The sequence below is a fragment of the Parambassis ranga genome, chromosome 9 (genome assembly GCF_900634625.1).
Source record: "Parambassis ranga chromosome 9, fParRan2.1, whole genome shotgun sequence".
NCBI lineage: Eukaryota > Metazoa > Chordata > Actinopteri > Ambassidae > Parambassis > Parambassis ranga.
The window spans coordinates 8,180,863-8,198,637 of record NC_041030.1 but is presented as its reverse complement, the minus strand read 5'-3'; the positions used below and the strand labels follow the sequence as shown (position 1 = coordinate 8,198,637).

The 17,775-nt window shown below is 43.4% G+C and overlaps 2 protein-coding genes across 3 annotated transcripts in view; one reads left to right on the top strand and one right to left on the bottom strand.

Annotated features, from left to right (window-relative positions):
- Window positions 1–2,669, top strand: LOC114441424 (L-serine dehydratase/L-threonine deaminase-like). Its single transcript, XM_028414349.1, has 9 exons — window positions 1–139; window positions 359–585; window positions 680–836; window positions 969–1,008; window positions 1,093–1,232; window positions 1,373–1,464; window positions 1,672–1,899; window positions 1,988–2,112; window positions 2,189–2,669. The coding sequence occupies exons 3-9, from the start codon at window positions 684–686 to the stop codon at window positions 2,380–2,382; spliced, it is 972 nt and encodes a 323-aa protein (XP_028270150.1). The 5' UTR covers window positions 1–139; window positions 359–585; window positions 680–683; the 3' UTR covers window positions 2,383–2,669.
- A 2,206-nt stretch (window positions 2,670–4,875) lies between these two features.
- The window catches only part of hectd4 (HECT domain E3 ubiquitin protein ligase 4), a 35,908-nt gene continuing 23,008 nt past the window's right edge, over window positions 4,876–17,775 (bottom strand). Inside the window, exons 43-76 of one of the 2 annotated variants that reach the window (XM_028413398.1) lie at window positions 17,599–17,768; window positions 17,323–17,438; window positions 17,132–17,235; window positions 16,592–16,753; window positions 16,314–16,462; window positions 16,090–16,169; window positions 15,698–15,861; window positions 15,319–15,556; window positions 15,066–15,202; window positions 14,840–14,966; window positions 14,203–14,340; window positions 13,960–14,096; window positions 13,715–13,875; window positions 13,448–13,629; window positions 13,166–13,371; window positions 12,938–13,068; window positions 12,632–12,837; window positions 12,337–12,516; window positions 10,684–12,083; window positions 10,381–10,588; window positions 10,078–10,301; window positions 9,844–9,989; window positions 9,656–9,759; window positions 9,103–9,226; window positions 8,750–8,940; window positions 8,455–8,601; window positions 8,214–8,333; window positions 7,962–8,117; window positions 7,752–7,855; window positions 7,321–7,542; window positions 7,046–7,212; window positions 6,739–6,934; window positions 6,358–6,580; window positions 4,876–5,925 (exon numbers count right to left, since the gene is read on the bottom strand). In XM_028413398.1, coding sequence (XP_028269199.1) covers window positions 5,789–5,925; window positions 6,358–6,580; window positions 6,739–6,934; window positions 7,046–7,212; window positions 7,321–7,542; window positions 7,752–7,855; window positions 7,962–8,117; window positions 8,214–8,333; window positions 8,455–8,601; window positions 8,750–8,940; window positions 9,103–9,226; window positions 9,656–9,759; window positions 9,844–9,989; window positions 10,078–10,301; window positions 10,381–10,588; window positions 10,684–12,083; window positions 12,337–12,516; window positions 12,632–12,837; window positions 12,938–13,068; window positions 13,166–13,371; window positions 13,448–13,629; window positions 13,715–13,875; window positions 13,960–14,096; window positions 14,203–14,340; window positions 14,840–14,966; window positions 15,066–15,202; window positions 15,319–15,556; window positions 15,698–15,861; window positions 16,090–16,169; window positions 16,314–16,462; window positions 16,592–16,753; window positions 17,132–17,235; window positions 17,323–17,438; window positions 17,599–17,768 — 6,657 coding nt within the window. In that variant the 3' untranslated portion in view covers window positions 4,876–5,788. The remainder of the gene's footprint in view (window positions 5,926–6,357; window positions 6,581–6,738; window positions 6,935–7,045; window positions 7,213–7,320; window positions 7,543–7,751; window positions 7,856–7,961; window positions 8,118–8,213; window positions 8,334–8,454; window positions 8,602–8,749; window positions 8,941–9,102; window positions 9,227–9,655; window positions 9,760–9,843; window positions 9,990–10,077; window positions 10,302–10,380; window positions 10,589–10,683; window positions 12,084–12,336; window positions 12,517–12,631; window positions 12,838–12,937; window positions 13,069–13,165; window positions 13,372–13,447; window positions 13,630–13,714; window positions 13,876–13,959; window positions 14,097–14,202; window positions 14,341–14,839; window positions 14,967–15,065; window positions 15,203–15,318; window positions 15,557–15,697; window positions 15,862–16,089; window positions 16,170–16,313; window positions 16,463–16,591; window positions 16,754–17,131; window positions 17,236–17,322; window positions 17,439–17,598; window positions 17,769–17,775) is intronic. The other variant, XM_028413399.1, reaches the window with a different exon arrangement.

The following is a 17,775-nucleotide window of genomic DNA, read 5'->3' as shown; positions in this document are numbered from 1 at the left end:
CAGGTTTGAACCGTCCACCCGGCTTCTGGTCGGGGATCGGTGTTAAAATAGTAGCGACTCTTTTGGAAATGCCGGCAGTGAGCGCACTTCCTTTAGAGGGGAGAGAACATGCAAGGGACGGCGTGTAAAAATGTCACGGGTGAGAGAACAGGGAGAAACTGTGTAAACTGAACCCAATAGTTTTATATTTTACAGCAAATTAACTTGGACTTGATCAGATCAGCTCAGCGTAATTCAGGTTTTTGGATATTTATTCCATTTTATCGGTTCTTCTCTTGGTTCTTCCAGTCCCACCTGTACAGACTGTGTGACCACGCTTACATCAGATCCTCATACTGTTTGTTGTCTGCGAAAACAGGTTGAAATTCAGCTGGAGGAATTTCATTGATCCTCAGCGTGTCCAATCATCGCACGCACAGGGAGGTGTCTGGTGGAGGAGTGCGCGGCGCTGATTGGTCTGTAGTCGGCCTCTTTTTGCCAAGCCCACAGAAACGCAGGTATATAATTCAGCTGCAAGAAGGACAGAAATCTGGGCGTCTGTCATCACTAATACTCAGCTCAGCTTGTTCTCCTGTCCACCATTTGGTAAGTTAAAACATGTTTTCTTCTTCAGCGGTTGATCTTCATTCTTCATTTTTAATAAACAATGAGGAATTCAAAAACTTTTCCTGCTCCACAGTGAGATGACGACCCAGCAGCCTCTTCATGTGGCCACTCCAGTGAGGCAGAGCCTCGCTCTGACCAAAGTGGCCGGCACCTCTGTGTATCTCAAGCTGGATTCATCTCAGCCAACCGGATCCTTTAAGATCAGGGGCATCGGCCACCTCTGCAGAACTGTGAGCCCTTTTCCTTCCTGTGTCAGGGTGATGGGGGGAAGGGGGGGGGGGGTTGCTGGTGCTGATGGTGAAAATGTGATAATGAGGTTGTTGTGAATATGTGTTGACTGTCATGCTTCTTCATTTTTGCAGTGGGCAGAGCGAGGATGTGAGATATTTGTCTGCTGTTCTGGTGAGGAACAAACTGAAAACATTTCTGCAAGTCTTCAGTCATGTTTCAGTGTTTAGATCATTTCAACAATTTCTGTCCAAACAGGAGGGAATGCTGGGATGGCAGCAGCCTATTCCGCCCGCCAGCTGGGCGTTCCTGCAATCATAGTGGTACCAAGTGTGACACCAAACCTAACAGTGGAGAGACTGAAAGACGAGGGGGCCACTGTGGTCATTTACGGCAAGGTTAGTGTCCCTGTGCATCACTTATCCTTTTATTACATTTACTCAATATAATATTAAAGTTTTGATACGGACAGATGCAAACATCAAAGCAAAGCAGAGAGTGAATCATTATTAAATGAAGCTGTATCTAATTGTTCCAGGCCCTAAATGAAAGCATTGAATATGGACAGCAGCTGGTGGCAAACAACCCAGGCTGGATTTTCATCTCGCCGTTTGATGATCCTCTCATCTGGTAGGGCATCAGGAACTATCCCTGTTACAGTGCTACTTTTTTAAGGGGTTGTCAGATGATCCATTTGGCATCACAGCCAAACAGTCATTAATAATTACTTATTAATTTCAATTGATTATCACAAATCAGGCTTAAAATAAGAACCAGATCTGGGACATGATCCACGTGTCATTTTCAGACACTGACAGGTTGTGTTTGTGTGTGAAGGGAAGGCCACACGTCCCTGGTGGCTGAGTTGGAAAATGACCTGAAGGAGAAGCCAGGAGCGATAGTGCTGTCAGTGGGAGGCGGAGGCCTGCTGAATGGAGTGGTGGAAGGACTGCGTCGTGCAGGCTGGGCTGACGTTCCTATTGTCGCCATGGAAACCATGGGAGCACACAGCCTAAATGCAGCCATAAAAGCTGGACAGCTTGTCACTTTACCTGCTATTACCAGGTGCTGTAATAAAAATCTCTGTTATCTGCCTTCTTTTGCACATTTGGTCCTCTTGTGGTGAAAACTGACCTCCTGTTTCACTCTGCAGTGTTGCAACCACACTGGGCCTGACAAGAGTCTCTGCACAGACAATGAAACTAGTGAAGGAGCACAAAGTTTTTTCAGAGGTAGTCACAGACCAGGAAGCTGTAAAAGCTGTTGAACGTTTTGTAGGTGAGTACACCCTGAACGTGAAGAGCAGGCATAAGACAATCCAACTGATCTCTCATGATGTCCCCTCTTTTTGCAGATGATGAGAAGGTCTTGGTGGAACCTGCCTGCGGTGCTGCTCTAGCAGCCGTGTACAGTGACGTTATCAAAAGGCTGCAGAACGAGGGCAAGCTGGAGCAGAACCTGGGCCCCGTGGTTGTCGTGGTGTGTGGAGGCAACAACATCAGCATGGAGCAGCTGAGGAGGCTGAAAAAACAGCTTGGCATTTGCTGACCTTTCCTGTATTACTCCTTCAGCTAGTCTCTATAGTATGATCTCCACTATACACTGTGCTCCATAGACCCAATCATTCCAGACTGAAGATCCTGTGCGCACTCCTATATGAGGGGTATGGGGGTAGTTTTTGACTAGAGAGACCTGTATGAGAACGAAATGTGAAAAAATACACTGACCTTTAGGCTGCCTTTGTATTTAGTGTGCTTGCTTTGTAAAAGTGCTTCATTGCTGTCCTGCTTTTGTACTTTGAATGTATTAAAATATGTTTATATATTTCTAAATCATTTCTCTGCCTTGACTGTTTTTTTGTTCCTGATCACAGACAGGAACCCACATTATAATTTGTGGGCAGATTTCTGGTGTATGTGGAGATATTCTACTTCCACTTGATTACTTTTCAGAGAAAAACAATGAACTTTCTCCTGCACATGTATCAGTTTTAGATACTTTAAAGATAACATATGCACCCTTTTTGTCTTCAAGGCTCTCATTTCACACGTCTGAGTTTGTAACTACTCCACTAATATTTATGTATTTGAGTAACAACACAAAAACCGAAGGCACGCTGCTTAGAACGAGATGTTCTGCCTTAAAGCTCTTACTGGGTCAGTTGTGCAAAACCAAAGCACACATATCACCGCCACACCCTTTAAAACATTACATTTCCTGGTGTCTGATTGGCTGTGTTGTTTGGGATGTGGTCTTTTCCCTTGTTGCTTATTGGTCTGCAGGCCGTAAGAACATGTCAGAAATAGAGGGGACAGCTGTAAGTGTGAGACACCTTGCACTTTTGAAACCAACCAGTCAACATGCTGGGGACATTCCCAGAACTTCCTTCCAGATAACGTTCTATTTTTGGTATAAAAAATTTTACTGAAAAACAAAGTTGACTAATTAAGGTGCAGTATTTGTCAGCTGGAGAAGCAATAAACAGGACACATATCTCCTATCAGCTCACAGTGTCACACAGACATATATATCAGTTACTTCCTACACTGATTTTAACACATTGCTTCCACACTTGTTGATGGTTTCCTTCGATTGTAGCACATAATGAGACAAAGTGAGTCAGTGATTTGAGATCCAGCTGGAACTGGCCTGGCCCAGACCGTACCACTTTGAAAAGGTGTCTGGTTTACATGCAGTGTTGATGTAACCAGAGTCAGTTGTGGGGTGTTCTAAAAGAGACAAAACATGCTTCAGGGAAACCATTCATCATGAGGGACGCTCATTGTGTATCCAGACATGTACGAGGAATGTCCTCCATGCTGTAGTTAACACGGGTATGCAAATTAGGTATTTAGTAATAGACAACATGTTTTTCTCACACACACCAACAGTTCATCCAAACCATATTTCAAAGGACGGACTAAGATAAGTAAAGTAGCATCATCAAACAGTGTTTGTACATGAAGACGTTTCTTTATTGTGACACAAATCTCAAATGCCATCTGATTCTTTACATCTGTATAATCCATTTTAGATATGTTAAGTTTCTGATGTGCAGAGGTAAGACAGTAAAAGTTAAGTTAATGCAACCATAAATAATTGTAATAAATATCAAGTAAATGTACAGCACACATTTTATCGTAACACCTCTTTGTATGGATATGTCCTTTTTATAACCTTACCTACACCTCCTGAGGAGGAGGCAGTAGAAGAGAGAGCATCCCTGTTAGCAGCGGTTGATCAGCTTTCAAAGAACTGAACCAAAACCAAAAACTTGCAAGCAATTCAACAATGTGTCCCAATCCAGTCAAGTCAAATATCAATTCTGTTGTGTTTTTCAGTTCTATCCAAGTAGAATGGCGATTTTACTCACACAAGAAAACATGTTTCACCATGAGTAGAAGAAGTTGAATCCATCTGAGTACAAGACAAAGGTGATAAGATTATTGGTATTTCCAAAATTCATAAAAAATAACAACACAACAAACTGGATATCCAACAGACATCACCTAGTTTGCTTATTTTAGAATCTTTTTCTTGGAAGAGTAGTGCAAACCAAAAACAAAAATTATAAGGTGAAGAGAATTACCAATTAATAAAAACTGGCATCAAACAGAACTTCAGTCTATTTACATTTTTTTCTATTTAATTTTTACATTGCTAAACATTTGGTTATGGGTAAAATGAAAAAAAAAAACAACAGCAGAATCTTGTTCATCATCTCATCAAAGAAACCTATGAAAAGGCAGAACTCAAGAAAAACTGCCACCTCTCCCCCAGTGTATGTGTGTGGATTGTGTATGTAGCAGAGCGGGGGGGTTTTGTTGCACATTCAGTAGCAGAAGCGCACAATGAGGGAGAGCAGCTCATTCCCATTTTCACAAAGCAACACAGGTTTCACAAACCTGAAATGCAAGTCCTTCGATCAGTCTAACCTACCATGCTGCCACAGGTACTCAGATATAAAAAAATCCAAGAGCAATTTCATAAACTAATAGATTAATATGACTTTTTTACATGACTTAAATACCCTCTCTCTTCAGAGACTGGAATAAAATGTATTCAGTTTATATAGGCATAAGTTAGTTTGTCCATTAGCAGTTCATTTTTTTTTCAAAACAGGCAGTAAACTACATAATATCCTGTACAGCACTTGTTCACATCTTCTGCCTGCTCATAGCCTACATGGTGAAAATAGGCAGCATAACACGTTTGCTTTTTTCTGCTAGGAATCGTACCTCCATCTCAAATGCCAGAAGATTCAGAAGATGTCAGAAAATCATTTAGGGTTGTCTTTTTGCACAGCATCGCCACTCTCCAAAGAGACTGGCTTCTACAGCAAAGGCATGGTTCAGAAGATCACCCCCACAGAGGGGAGGCAGAGGGAGGCAGCTAGGTTAAGCATTAGGATAGTAATAGTGTGTTTGCTGACTTCATGGCAGAGCAAATTCCAGCAACTTAAAGTAGAGCAAAGCTAGTTTTGCAAAGAACACACTCTTAATGCTAAAGAATTCAGCAATTATGAAATGAACTTGCAGCTGTAAAGTGCTGATCAGAAGTTATACCAATGAGTTGTTGAACTTGACCCTCTGCTAAAGGAGAGGGAAGAGAAAAGGCAAACAAAATATGGTCTCACAGTTGATAGACTACAATGCCATCCTCAAACTCAGTGCAACCAGAACAGACTTGTTAACAACCACATCAGTGCTGATTCAGATTATCTTCCCTGAATTCCCTAAAGAAACATAGCCATAAAATGAAGTATGTGTGTAAACTGCAAAAAAAAAGCAGGGACAAGCAAATGCTGACAAATAAAATAAATAAAATGAACTTTGTGGTTTGTTGCAGCAGAGCATGAAGGACTGTTTTCTGTCCAGGAGTGTGGGGATGAAGGGGAGAAGGGGTCAAAGGTGTTAGGTACATGTGCTCAAGAAAGCTGAGTTGTCAAGTCTTCTTAGCCGCTAAGAGGGTCCTCGCGGTAGTGAATGGCATAGCGCAGTTTCTCCAGCATCACATCCAAAGAAGTGTACTGTGGAAGTTTCACCATGAACATGCAGGTCTCCACCCGAATGTAGCGTGAGTCCGGCTGACCTGGAGAGGAAACAAGAAAGAGTTAAAAACAGTAGTTAAAAACAGTGCAGCTACTGGTGACAAAAAAGCTGGATAAGGGTGCCTGAGTGTAAAGCTATCTAATCTGTAGTAAACCATAGTAGACTGCTTTATCCTGATTCTAAAATGTGACTCAGTATGCTCAGTTTGATCACACTTCTGTGAAACAAAATACATTTCTGTCCTTGCTAACATGACGTGCTCAGTGTTTCACAAACCTATTCATTTACAAACACAATCAAGATGATGTCAAACAACATGTTCAAAGTCTGTTTAAGGTTGCAAAGCAAGTTGAGCTGTTTTGATAATCACTATCAGCACTTTCTGCAACTGACAGCAGTGAGATACTCGTCACACAGAGATAGTGGCCTTTGCGACCAATCAAGTTCCTGCAGACACTCTGTCAACTATTACCTGCAGCACCATCAGGAGGGGCGATCTTCATGGGGTACGGGGGAACGTGGGCTGTGTCAGGCCCCCCATCTTTGCAAGGGCAGGTGAATGGGATGCGCTCCTGGTTGCAAGCAAACTTAATGAATTTGCAGAGCTCCTCCTGAGTAAACATCTCCAGGGCAGTCCAGAAGAACTCAATGTGCTGGTCAGTCTCCATCAGACCTACTTGGTACATGGTATGAGCCTACAAAGTGACAGGGGTAGGGTATATAAAAACCACACAGATGATAGTCACCCTTTAGATCGCCCCAATTTACTTTACAAATTCACAACTTGTAGAACTGTCGTGTTTTCTCTCATGATGTTTTTCCGGAAGTATCTCTGAAGGCATTTATGTTTTACCTTGAGGAACTCCAGGTTGATGTAAGGCAAGCCACAGGTACGCAGCTCGATTTCTAGGGGGCTGAGCATGGTGAGCAGCTGCAGGGGAATGATGGAACTGAGCCCTGCACGCACTGCTGTCATACACTCCACGTTCTGTAGCTCCCTCAGTCTAAGGCTCCGCACCGCCCGCGCATACACATCTTTGTTCTCCCAGCTTAATGCACAAAAAAAAAATACAAAATACATGTGTCACGTGCTGTGGCCATCATGTTGTATTAGTACATATTCCAAAGAATAAAAACAAGATCATAAACCATACATGTACCTGACAGTGAGGCTGCGCCCTCCAGGACAAAGCTCTATCTCCTCACCAGTCATAGTAACATAGGTAAAAGTGCAGCAGGGCCGGCTTGGGGAGTCTGGACTTTCCCCTGAATGGTGCTGGGAGGAGATTTCTGCACACAAGGCCTCCAGCTCTGTCTCATCTGTCACCTGAATTGTTGCAAAACAAATTATTTAGTTTACCTTATTTAATAAGGTCATTTTAAGGTCAGCAGAACCATGTGGGAAAATAGGAAGTACACACTACCAATGCCTTACATTTTCAAATTTCTTGACATAGTTGTAGGTGAGCACATCAGCTTCCTGCAGGTCCTGCTCTAGGTCAAGAGACTCTCCCACCAGACCCTTCCAGAAGGAGCCCAGGAGGTCCAAAGGAAGGGGCACATCTGCACGGATGGCTATGCCTAATAGCTGACCAAAGAAGTGCAACAACTGTTCCTCTGCATAGCTGATAGGACAGGGAGTCAGGATGTACTTCCCCTGAGGACAGTAAAAAAACAACCAGGACTGTTTTTACTTGTTATTAACACTGTGTTGACATAAACTATGTTGATGTATGATTATTAGAAGCACTATATTCTTGGGTTTGTGATGAACACTCAGCATATTTTCCCCTCAGCTACGTGGCCATGTTCTAAAGATTTAATTGTTTGTTTGTATGGAAAAAGTCAAGTACTATAAAATATTACCTTGTTCCGATTGGCTGCAGCACTGGGACAGGGGAGCAGCAGGGAAAGTGCTGAACTCTGTAACTCTTTACACACCTGCCACAGGAAGTGTCTGAAGGAGCCACCTAGATAGACACAGTAATCACAGCTCCCGTTTAAAAAAATGTATCTCGAAGTCAAGAACAAAGCTGCCTGTCAGTACAGAAGGAAATATAAGGTAGAAATTCTAACTTGTGCCATGAACTTCCTCTCCAGTGAAGCGGATGTTGAAGGCATAGGTTGGATCTCCTCCACTGGCCAGTTTAACACAAAGCTGGGATGATGGCATGCAAGACAGCTGGCGTGCTGCCTGGCAGAAATATGTGTTTTCTGATGATCTGATCTCACCTGAGGGACAAATGGCAGCGAGACAACAATGTTTGCCAAAATACAAGTAATGTGAAATTGGTATTAAAACAACTATAAGCACGTAGGACTACCTACCTCCTACAATCTCTAGAGGGTCCAGTGTAATCTCTGGAGCAGCATGGTCAGCTGTTCGCTGTACTGTGGCATTCAGCACTCTGTTCATTACAGTGACCTTAGTGTCATAAAAGACCAGACCTGTATCCAGTGGAGATATGTGAGTGTTTTGAACAAAACAAGTTTCCCAAAAACGTCAAAACATGTAACAGGGCACGTGAAGGTCTTGAAACTGATAGATTTCTGTTGAGATCCTGCTCACCTTTGGCCTCACACAGTAGTGCTGCAATGCTATTCTGATAGGTGTGCGTTTGTCGCAGCTCCACTAGTGGCAGAAAGAAACTTTCCAGGGTGTTGTTAAGGGACTGCAGCAAAGCAAACCGCAAACGCAGGCTCTCCACAGGCACATCTGAAAGAATCCAAAAAAAGTTATGCATTACAGACACAACATTTTATCCAGACCTGTGTACATCAGATTTATATCATCAAATCACCAGAAGTAACGGAAAACTTTGCCTTGAAATAATGCTTTGTGTTGCTACAGCCAGTTTACTTACTGAGAAGGCAGGCTACACGAGGATCTGCAACATCACTTGGGTCCAGGTAGACTTCATGGGGGTGCAGTCTGGCTGGTGTGATAGCAAGGTGGCGGCACAATCTGTTGATGTACTGTACCAATGCCACATCCATTTCCAAGCTCCACTTTCTGCAGGCTTTCTGTGCATGACGAGTGTCTATACAGGTGCACCTAGTAAAAAGGCACAGGTGCTGTTTATTAATAGAGTACTCTGACTTTTATTTGCATGTTTAAACACTGTTGATTTAGTCAACACATGACTGGAGAGCCTTATTAAAAGCGACATAAGTTCATAAGTTGCTGGTTACTGGTGTCTGACTTTCCATGTCTCACCTTTCAAAGTGGAGGTCATAGCCACAAGCCAAAATTGCCCTCCAGACACTGCGGATGTCCTGCTTGGCACGGTCTACTGCAAATTTATGGAAGCCTTCCAGTGTCAGGTACTTCTCCTCAGGGACTGAAGAAAAAAAAAGTGGTATGTGATGCAATTCACAGCTCTTGGTGTCAATCACATTTACTCTTCAAGGGTAGCAGGGCATTGTAGCTTTATGTGGCAGTTCATTATAAATTAGTATAAACAGAGCAGGAAAAACGATCAGTTTTCTGTCACTGGACTGATCATTCTGTTGTGAAAACAGTTGTAGGCCATAGATGGAAATATTGCAGTTTTACTGCAATTTTTAAAATGTTTAGTTTATAGTTTTAGAAACTAGTTATTTTTAACATTAAGGTGATATAAGACATTAAAAACAATATAATAAGGCTATCAAATGAAATACATTGGTAAATATTATGCAAAGTGTTTTTGACCATTTTGACTGCTAGCCGTAAATGTTATGAGAAAATGTAAATGTGTATCATTAAAGTGCATGTGATTTTCAGCAACCTTCAGCTTTCTTAGCAGGAGATTTTTCCACATCTTTCTCATCAGGTTTGGATTTTTCGGGAGACTTTGGCTTCAGCACCGTTTTCTTCTCACTCAGTGCGGTCCTGATGGAGAAAAGAAAGTCAGCTTGTTAATGTACCTAAATGTGCGCTTGCTCTCAGAACTTTTTTGTGTAAGAACTGGCTCACCTGACACTGTTTAGCACAGATTTTTCCTTAGTGGGAGGTTTGGTGATGGGCCTCTTGGTGCTTACTACTTTCCCTTGATGCTGCTCTTTGCCTGCCTTGCTGTATTTGTTCTTATTAGGCTTGGGAGTGCCATACTTTCTGAGAATCTGAAGGAGGGGAGACTTTTTTAAAACTTTTTTTTTTATGATTTTACCAAAATGTATTAAAGCAGGCACTGTTTTAATTGTTACATACCTGGGTAAGTTGGTCTTCAAGAAGTTTCTTGGGAGGTCGAACATTGGTGAAAAAAGTGTGCAATAGGTTACCAGGTGTCTGAGAATTGATCTGCTCTTTGCTGAGGTAAATATCAGACACTTTAACTGGCTTGGTGGGTGTGAGGCTGAGCATCTGCTCAGAGTGCACACAGCTCTTAAAAATATCTGTGAGGACATCTCGTGCTCCAGGTACAAGCTTGTCACCTTGAAACACAAAGATAGAATGTTTGAGATTGTAATTCAGTGGCACCAATAAAATACCTGAACACAGTGAAACACTCACCTTTGACTGTCTTGTCCAGGAAGTAGTCTTCAAGGGCAGCGCTTCCTTGTGTGTCAAACAGGCTTTGGTTAACACTTGAGGCAGTGAGGATCTCCTCATTGGTCAACTCCATTAGTTCCTCTTCTCCCTCCAGACTAGACAAGCCAATCAGGTCACTGCTGTTGAAAAGACTGGCACGGATTTTTTCCACTTTGGCCCGAGAGCGAACCTATAATTTAAAGAATTAAAATACATTTTTCTCAGATTTTTGTTCAATCTTCCAAAAACTTCATTTAACTGTAATGGGTCTCTGAATCAACCCACCTCAATGACAGCATAGCCCTTGATTGGCCTGGTCATGACTGCATTGCTATCCAATGAGGTGACTGTATGCATAGATCCCCCATCAGATGCAGATGGTGTTTCTGCACTGTCAAGAGGCTCCCCCAAGCTGCCAAGACTTCCCAGGCTTCCTGTGCTACACAAGGACGTATCTAGACTTTCTTGACTAGATACTGTCTGGGGGTCCTGGGGGCCTTGCTGCGGGTATGTAACAGCTGAAGCTGCAGCAGCAGGGTTGAGAGCTGGAACAGCTAATAGCTCCTGGTCAACAGAAAGTTCACTGGCAGTGCGGGAGACCCCTTGTGAGGAGCTGCAGATGGAGGTCTGGCTGGTAGAGGCTGAAGCACTCACACTCATAGCTGGAGTCACACTGCTGGAGCTGTCAGGACTCTCAGGACCTCCACTGTTGGGAAAAGGTCGTTCAGGCTCAGGTCCCACTTTGCCATCCTGAGGGCTTGAAACCCCAGCTCCAGCTTTGGGCTTTTTAGGGTCCTCTTCTTGAAGTGGGATAAAGACTTCATCTTTGAAAAGCCCTCCATGTGCATTGCAGGCCCTGCGGATTGCATTTCGAACCACTGCTTCCTCCAAGTGCGTGGGAATACCTGAGAGCACCAGCAGGCGACTGTGGGCAGTGGAGCCCACCAGGGCCTGGCAAGCATCTGTCACTGCATCACTGGTTACACTTAAGCCCTGTGGATCCTTATTGGCCAGATGTCGAAGGATCATCAGGAGAGTGAGGCAGCGGTGAAACCACAGCATGTCCTCAGGTTTGCTACCCGCCATGTTCAGCAGGGCACTGTCACTCTCAGACAGCCTTGCACCTCCACTTCCCCGTTTCCCAGAGACAGCTGCTGCCACCGCAGCTGCTGCTCGTTCCCGCTTCATCTTTACCTTCTTACGTTTAGATAGCAGGCTGGGGCTCTGTGGTGTCTGGCCTGGGGATGATGATGAGGATGACGAAGAGTCACTGAGGTTAGGGGCACTGGTGGAAGACAGGGCTCCGACTGAAGAACCACCAACATTAAGGGGAAGCGTAACCTCTGCCACAGCTAGACACACTTCCATCAGGGCATGGAAGTAGGTAGAAAACCTGCTCTGCTCTGCCCCCAAAGCCAATGCTATGCCTCCAGAAGAAGACCCCCCAGCCCCGGCTCCACCAGCAGTCCATCCCTGAGTTTCCCGGTCATAGAGCTTTCGGAGTTCTGTCTGCAACGCCATGAGCACAGCGAGGCAGGGGTTTAGCAGGAGAGCAATGGAGCTGGAAAGACCAGCGGGGCTCTTACGCTGCTCCAAGTGGTGAATCTTTCGCAGAAGTTCAGCTAACAAGTGAAAGATAAGCTCTTTGATGGAGGGAGCAAGATCAGTGGTCCAAAGTAAACCACCTAGGAACAACGACAAAGAAAATATTCAAAGCTGCAATCTTAGGAAACCTTTTTTTTCTGCTTCTTCAAAACGTTTACAAAATCCTTAACAATTTAACAGAGAAAATCTACTTTTGTGTTTGTTGGGTGATCATGGGGCAGCTACAACTGATGAATTACTAATGTCATTAGTGCATACCGTATATACATGTACAATAAAACACATTAACAAATTAGGCTATTTAAATAATGTCAAATAAAAATGTTATCTTACCTAGTAGTTCGACCACCTGCAGCAGCACAGATGAGGGGACTGTGTCCAACTCATCCTCTGATCTTTCACTGCTCTCTCCCAGCTTCCATGTCAACAGCTGTTCAGCAAATGCCATGGCCAGAGGAAACTCGAGGGGCAATGAGTGCAGCACCAATACAGCACCAGGTGGGGGTGACACCCCTACAAATCAATAATCAATGATTAGAGGATACTTAATTCAATTTAAAGGGGAACAGATACTCGTTTACAAAAATCTGAGCGCGAGTGAAATTCCTTATGGGAACTACATACGTACCCAGTTTGATGTGTACTTTATCAGTGGGAATGATAACTGACGGGTATTGGTTGGTGGTGGGAGGGGGAATAAGGCCTGTGTTGGTAGGTGAAGCATCCAGAGGATAACACACAGCCTCCATGAGATTTAGCTGGCCATTTCTACGAACTTTGTGCCCCAGACCATACACCATGACTCGAGCCCAGGGAGCCTTGTACAGGCTAGAACTAAAGGTAAATAAGACAAAGGGAATTCATTTAAAATGAAAAAAATGGATGGCATGAAATCTGAATGCATTATGAATTGCTGATGTTTAAAATAACTCACTCTTTGCGGCAGCCCAGCTGGCTTTCTTTGCAAGATACGATCACAAATGCAGCACCTGGGAAGCTGACATCCATGCTAACCTTAGACTCTGTCACAGGGAACTCCTCGGATGTAAACTGGTCTGGTGCATTCTGCCAAAGAGACCAGTGTATAGAGGAAGTTTAGCAGCTTGTGGGTAAGAATCCAGAGAATGATCTATAAAATATAACACTGACTGGCACATCTGACCTGTAAGAAGCAACAGATCTGCTTTGTAAGCTCCAGCAAGCTTTCCTCTCCTTGATGCAAGGCACGAGTGATGGCCACTGTCAACCACTCCCGGATGGGCTGTGCATTGCCCTGATAGAACAGGTCTGTGGGAGAGCAGCTTTGGCCCTCGAGGTTGTGAAGCACCGACTGAGCCAACAGAATAGAACTAGAACTAATAGTGCCATCTGCAGAAAGAATAAAGGTAAATTTACTACATCACGTTAAGAACTCAAGTTATTCAAAATATCTATTTACACTCGCCAGGGAGGGGTGGAGCCAGGAGCTGATTAGACAGAAGCTGCAGGTGTTCCAATGTGATGTCACGGATAGCAGGTATGTGGAAAAGACGAGTGAAGGTGTGGGGATTTTTGGGGGCAAAGATGTTGAGCAAAGCCATACGGCAGTATAATCGAGCCAGTGCACTCTCACAACGAAGAAGCTCCCTGAAACAAAGCAGTGAAATTGATTTTGACCACAGGTGCAGGGTGTAGACACATCATGCATATGCTCACTCGATTCCTATATTACCTGTGAATCTGAATGTTGCTACTGTCCAGTGAGACCAAGCCATTAGCCGCAGTGCGTCGTGAACCTGCAGGTGGGCGCTCCAGCATCTCAATAGGGTACCAGTATCTTACCAGCACACCCTCACTGCGTAGGTATGTCTCCACTTGTACCAATTCATTAACCTTAATATACAGAAACAGGTTGTGTTACTTATGCATTCTTTGTACAAGGGGACTAAGCATTGAATCATAAAGTGTTGAACTTACAGAGTCCACATCCAGCACCACACCATGCAATCCAAAAGTCTTCAACATGCCCCGGATAGCAAACTTCGGCAGTGCTGTTCCACCTGTAGTGCTGTTAGTATTGTTGCTGTCAGGACAGCGAATGACCACTGTCAACCCTGTGTTTAAAAAGCAGGTTATCGTGTAGTTCAATTGCATCTCATTCATTTGGCATAAATTTGTCCCATGTGATTTTACACATAAAGCTTAGTGTTTGTTTTGTACCTTTGCGGACTTTGTCAATAGTGAATTTGTTGGCCTCATCCTTGATATCTTCAATAGTAGGGAGGTAGAGGTCCCGAGGAATGCCACCATTTTCTTCATACAGAAACTCTACTGTCTGTCTTGCAATGTCAACCATGCCTGTTGCCAGAGAAATACAACACAGACATATATAATGTAAAAAAATATATTGAGTGATTTAATCATTCATTCATATATCAACTCTATGATATTACATCCACATTAAACAAATCAAACTGACATGTTTGTCACCTTATTGCATGTCATAATTCACCATAGTACTATAACCACTGCAAATAGTTCTTATTTGTTAAATGACAAATTCCTTGTTGCATGAGTGCACATAAATCACTCAATGAGTGCAAGTGACGAGATTTGAAGACAAAGGACGTCATTAAAAATGTTCAGATATAGGTCAGAGCTTTTGACAGGTCTTTACATTTAAACACAAAAACGATTTCACAACCTTTTTACAATATCTTCAAAAACACAAACCAACATAAACAGTTTATTTTTTCTCTAAGTGATATTGCATTGGCGAAATATGTGTGTTGCTGTAATTTGCTGTGTTATCCTAGGATTTTAGGTTATGTTTTAATGATATTCTTTCATTCTTTACCCAGCTGCAGAGCTCCTTTGATTTGATCCAGGCCAGATTTTCTCTCAGCCTCGTTACGGAACCGCCTACGAATTGTAGGAAACACTTTCGTCTCCCAGGCCTTCACCAGAAGGGCATAGTGATCCTCCTGAATTCAAACCCAAATCAAAGTAAATATTGGAAGCACACAAACAATTTTAACATTTTTTTTCTTTTCACAGTTTGGAGCAATAGAGACTTTGCTCACCCTTGGAACATCATCATCATCTTCATCATCACTCTCATCATCTGCAATAGGTGGAGGATGTGGATCAGGCCCAGAGGTGACAAGGTTCTCGTAGCTCAGCTCCACCTTATAAAGGCACGACAAGTCACTGTTGTACTCTGTGCCCAAGGGAAACGAGAGAAAGAACATTAATTGATTAAGTAATAAAATCAGCAGAATATAAGAAAAGTGCGCCCATATCACATCAAATCCGAGATAAACATGAGAGACTTACGTTGCTGGGCAACTGCAACAGCTGCAATTCGACAAGGTGGTCCATGAGAACCAGAGTCTGAAGTAACGCTTGCACCTGCATCATTATCGCTGTCGGAAGCCATTGCAAAGGGTAGTGCTTCGAAATTTGCACTGATTTCCTCGGAAAGGTCTATACACAGGTCAGCTGCATTTCTGTGGGCTTGGCCTTCAGCATATGCAAAAGGCCGGCTTCCAAAGTTGGCACGGATCTTAGAGTTCTACAAAGAAAATTGAAAAAAACAAAGAGAAAAAAAACAAAGAGAACTTAAATCCATATCACAGATAAGTAAACAGCCCAATTAATTCAGTGGCAGTCCTAATATAAAGTTTTAATCTAATTTTTGGTAGCAGAAACCCACCTTTTTCTGAATGTGGACCAGGGGCCACATTCCACCAGCTACATCGTCAAGAACAGGGCCGAGGCGCTGACCACAGTAGGTAAAGTAGACCCTGCCTTTAGGGGCCTGACCAGGGGGTGGAGGAGTGCCCTCAGAACGCTCCCAACCGATTCCGGCAACATCACCTAAGTTAACGCAAATGGAGGGCCACAATCTCAGTAATGATTCAATGACACATTTTAAAACATGTATGACGCAGCTTGAGTATAGAAAGCAAGGCATGATTGCTAGTTTTATGAAAGGGCAGCCAGATAAAATACACAGCTTTTTTCCAAATCCATAACACAGGATGCTGTATGGATTTTTAAGCTGGCTAAATCAAACAGAGAGTAGATTGTCTCGCTCAATCTCACCAGGAAGTAGAGCCACATCCAGCCTGACACTCTTCCACTGCAGCAAACTGGAGCCATTATAATGCACTGCCCTACCATTACTGACAGATACACAAACAGACAGGAGACAGACGCACAGAGACCAGATGACACAAAAGAGAACAGCAGTCAGCAATCCGGTCTGAGACAGAGCAGAGAGAAAAAAAGATGCAGTCTCTCAGATTTAATATGTGAGTACAACATACTTATGAAAAAGACATGTGCCAACAGGGTTGGTCCATGCTCCGTCTCTCTTCTCTGCCTCTGGGGCAAAACCAAAGGACACAATTGGGCCACTGTCCTCCTCAGAGTCTCCATAGGAGACAATTTCTATCTCCCAGTAAAAGGAGGGTGCCTGTGGTGAGAAAAGGTTGTTTTTGTAAGCTTGTAGACTGGAGTCATAAACCACTATCCTGTGGGTCATTCTTTCATCTCACTAATCTCACTATTCTTATCTCATTAGATTCCACCATAATGTGTCTACCTGAATTGGTACAGGAGAGGTGGCATAGATGAAAGTGCCTCTGGGCAGTCCTCCTCCAGCACTGGGATCCGCCAGGAAGGTGACAGAGGTCAGACGGGATGAAAACATGCAGGCACGGACAGGTGGGAATACCCTGGATGGACACCAAGTGATCTCCTTGGGCTGATAAGACAGGCATTATAAAAGGATAAGCAGATAAGCAGTAAAATGCAGGTATGGTTTGCAGAAACATTTCATACTATAATTACTGCTGTCAGTCAACAAAAGTATGTTTAACACATTTCAACGCTTGATCATTTTGAAGACGCATTCTCTTTAGAAAAAGTTTAGTTCAGTTCTGCACAGAAAATATTTTTTCTGCTGTTTTATTTAAATGTATTTTTTGCATAACCATCTGTCCTCCTCCTGTCTTTACTATATCGGAGGGGATCTCTGGGGTTTCCTGTAGGTTAACTCAAGAAAACTACAACTAAAAACCTGTTTTAACTCTTTGTTTAATAAAAGTAAACAAATCTGTAAACTAAATTTAGCAACTCCCACCTGGCGTCTGTCTGTCTGCAGTGGTGGAGGTGGTGGTCGAGCACAGTCCCGGTACAGCATTCTCACTCTTTCACACTGAGCCTCAACCATGCCAAGACGCTCTCCTGCACAAAATAACATAAATTGGTCAGACATGCAGCTGCCAACCAGATATGTCAATTTGAAAGATTTGACATGATCTGATTGCTCACCAGGGCTGCATTCCTGGGCGACAAGGTTAAGAACCTCAACAGCAGCTGGACACTGCTGAATGAACTCTTCACAGAAGGAGCTATCCTCTAGGAGTTGTGCCATTACCAGGCATGCCCTGAAAAACATTATCATATTATTCTATTGTATTTGATATCACACAATCAAAGTTACAGCCTCACACTCATTAAACTTAGAAGGTCATCCTGAGACTTTAAAAGAGGGAAAGGTTTAGAAGCAGACTTCCTAATGACAACATAGTTTGACATACGACTAACCTAGTTCTGATTTCAGCCAGCAATCGCACAGCAGCCATGACTGGGCTAGAGCCATCTCCTGTAGCTGGCAGAGACGTGTGAATGGAGAGACTGCCCTCCTGTGGCAGAAGCATAGACTGCACTGCTTGCACCACCTTTTCTGTGATTGAGAGCTTGTACAGGGGAAGAGCCTGCGTT